The following is a 1849-nucleotide window of genomic DNA, read 5'->3' on the forward strand; positions in this document are numbered from 1 at the left end:
TTTAGATGGTTAAGTATACATCAATATTTGCCATAATTTTAAAATATACCATTGTATCATTTATATATAAGCAATTATATACCATTATTCTACAAACCTTCTTTTCACACATAAAGTGATCAAAATTGACACTGGTCTCTTTTATTTACGCAGTAGAAAAGTAAGCTTTAAAGAAACAAACATTATTATATTTGTTCTAGTGCCAACTTACTTTTCAAGCTTAGTGGAATCCAAGTCATTTAAAAGGTTTACTTAAGGAAAGAGTTCTTCACTGCACTCAACCGAATGATTATATAAAAGAGAATGAAGAGCTTGGAATGGATAAACTTCACACGTTTTGAGAGATAAAGAAATGGATATCTCTCCAGTTCTAAGGATCATGGCTTTTGTGCTTCTCCTGATTTCATTAATTGTAATGGTAGCAGACAAGACAAGATCTAATGTATTGTTCTCATTCAGTGACAACAGCAATGGCCTAAAATACAGTTTCAGTACCTTTGAGGCCTTCAGGCAAGAATTCTATGTACTTATTTCCTTTTGAATTCATATTCCAATTTGGGTTTATCTATTAAAGGATTTCATGTCTTGCAGATTTGTTGTAGCTGCCAACGTGATAGGGTTTCTATATTCCTTCATAAGGATTATTCTAGGGTTTTGTCCTACCATTGGATCAATCCTTTTATACGTCAGCTTTATCCTCGATCAGGCATGGATTTCATACTGGTTTTATATTAGAAAAGATTTTTTTAAGATTTCTAAGAACTTTTAACACCATATGTTTCTTCTAAATTATTGGGTATGATGAAACAGATTATGGCCTATATGCTTTTGTCTAGTTCATCGGCAGGAATTGCATACATAATGTTTATAAGAGATTCCTTTGAAGGTCAAGAAGCATATGGTGCAGGTGAGAAAAAGTTTGTGAGGTATGCAGCAGCTTCTGTGAGTATGGAGTTTCTAGGGTTTCTTGTTATGGCAGCCTCTGCAGTAATTTCAACGCACAACCTCCTTCGTTACTTACGTTCCCCAAAATGCTGTTCTGTGCCTTGTCATAAAATTCCTGCTGACAATACTGATTCTAGACAGCAAGATGCTGCTTCTGTGTGTTTGGATTTGGTTTTAGATTCATAAGAACCAAATTCATTGTGTTATGACTTTAAATCATAAGATCTTTTATGTACAAGAAATATGAAACCATTATTTACGGTATTTGTGGTTGCGAATCAGATGTCAGCTGGATCTTCTAAGGAAGCTTAGTGTGGAAGAAATTTATGTAAATGTATTCAACTTCTGTTTCTAAATGTCTCCTAAAGGAAGCTTAGTGTGGAAGAAATTTATGTAAATGTACTCAACTTCTGTTTCTAAATTTTTTATAGGAAGCTTAGTGGGGAAGAAATTTATGTAAATGTACTCGACTTCTCTTTCTAAATTTTTTATAGTATTCAATATCTTTAATAGTACAGTTCGGGTCAAATTAATGGTCAAGTATTGTTATTTTAAGTGGAGGTCGTTCCATTAAAGACTCCATCAATCTTTTTGCAATTTATTTTGTTTCCATTACAAAAGGACAAATTTTATTAAAGATTTTTACAGGTTATTTAATTCTTTTGAAAGTATATATAATAGTATTTTTATTGCTTTCTATATCATTTATGACAAGACATTTCCCCTTAAATATTTTTATGTTTAAATATAATTATAATCAAAGTGAGATATTTTAAAACTATCAAAAAGTTACATAAAGTTTTTTGTGGAGTAATTTTTATCAAATGATATTAGATATTAAGTTTTTTAAGAAGTGTAATAAATATTTTATTCTAATATAATCATCTAAAAAAGTTTAAGTTAG

At 30.6% G+C, this 1849-nt stretch overlaps 1 protein-coding gene across 1 annotated transcript; it reads left to right on the forward strand.

Moving 5' to 3' along the window:
* Window positions 1–269: 269 nt before the first annotated feature.
* On the forward strand, window positions 270–1485 carry LOC131027996 (CASP-like protein 4A2). The gene is made up of 3 exons (XM_057958106.1): window positions 270–510; window positions 592–706; window positions 811–1485. Exons 1-3 carry the CDS (start codon window positions 353–355, stop codon window positions 1129–1131), a joined length of 594 nt encoding a protein of 197 aa, XP_057814089.1. The 5' UTR covers window positions 270–352; the 3' UTR covers window positions 1132–1485.
* Window positions 1486–1849: the final 364 nt, after the last annotated feature.

This window comes from Cryptomeria japonica, chromosome 5, assembly GCF_030272615.1.
Source record: "Cryptomeria japonica chromosome 5, Sugi_1.0, whole genome shotgun sequence".
Classification (NCBI taxonomy): Eukaryota; Viridiplantae; Streptophyta; class Pinopsida; order Cupressales; family Cupressaceae; genus Cryptomeria; species Cryptomeria japonica.

Excerpts from the sequence above, each read along its gene's own strand:
- LOC131027996 (XM_057958106.1), top strand. The coding sequence starts at position 353 with ATGGATATCTCTCCAGTTCTAAGGATCATGGCTTTTGTGCTTCTCCTG. Across the intron at positions 511-591 it reads AGTACCTTTGAGGCCTTCAG|ATTTGTTGTAGCTGCCAACG; the intron begins GCAAGAATTCTA and ends CATGTCTTGCAG. Across the intron at positions 707-810 it reads TCAGCTTTATCCTCGATCAG|ATTATGGCCTATATGCTTTT; the intron begins GCATGGATTTCA and ends ATGATGAAACAG.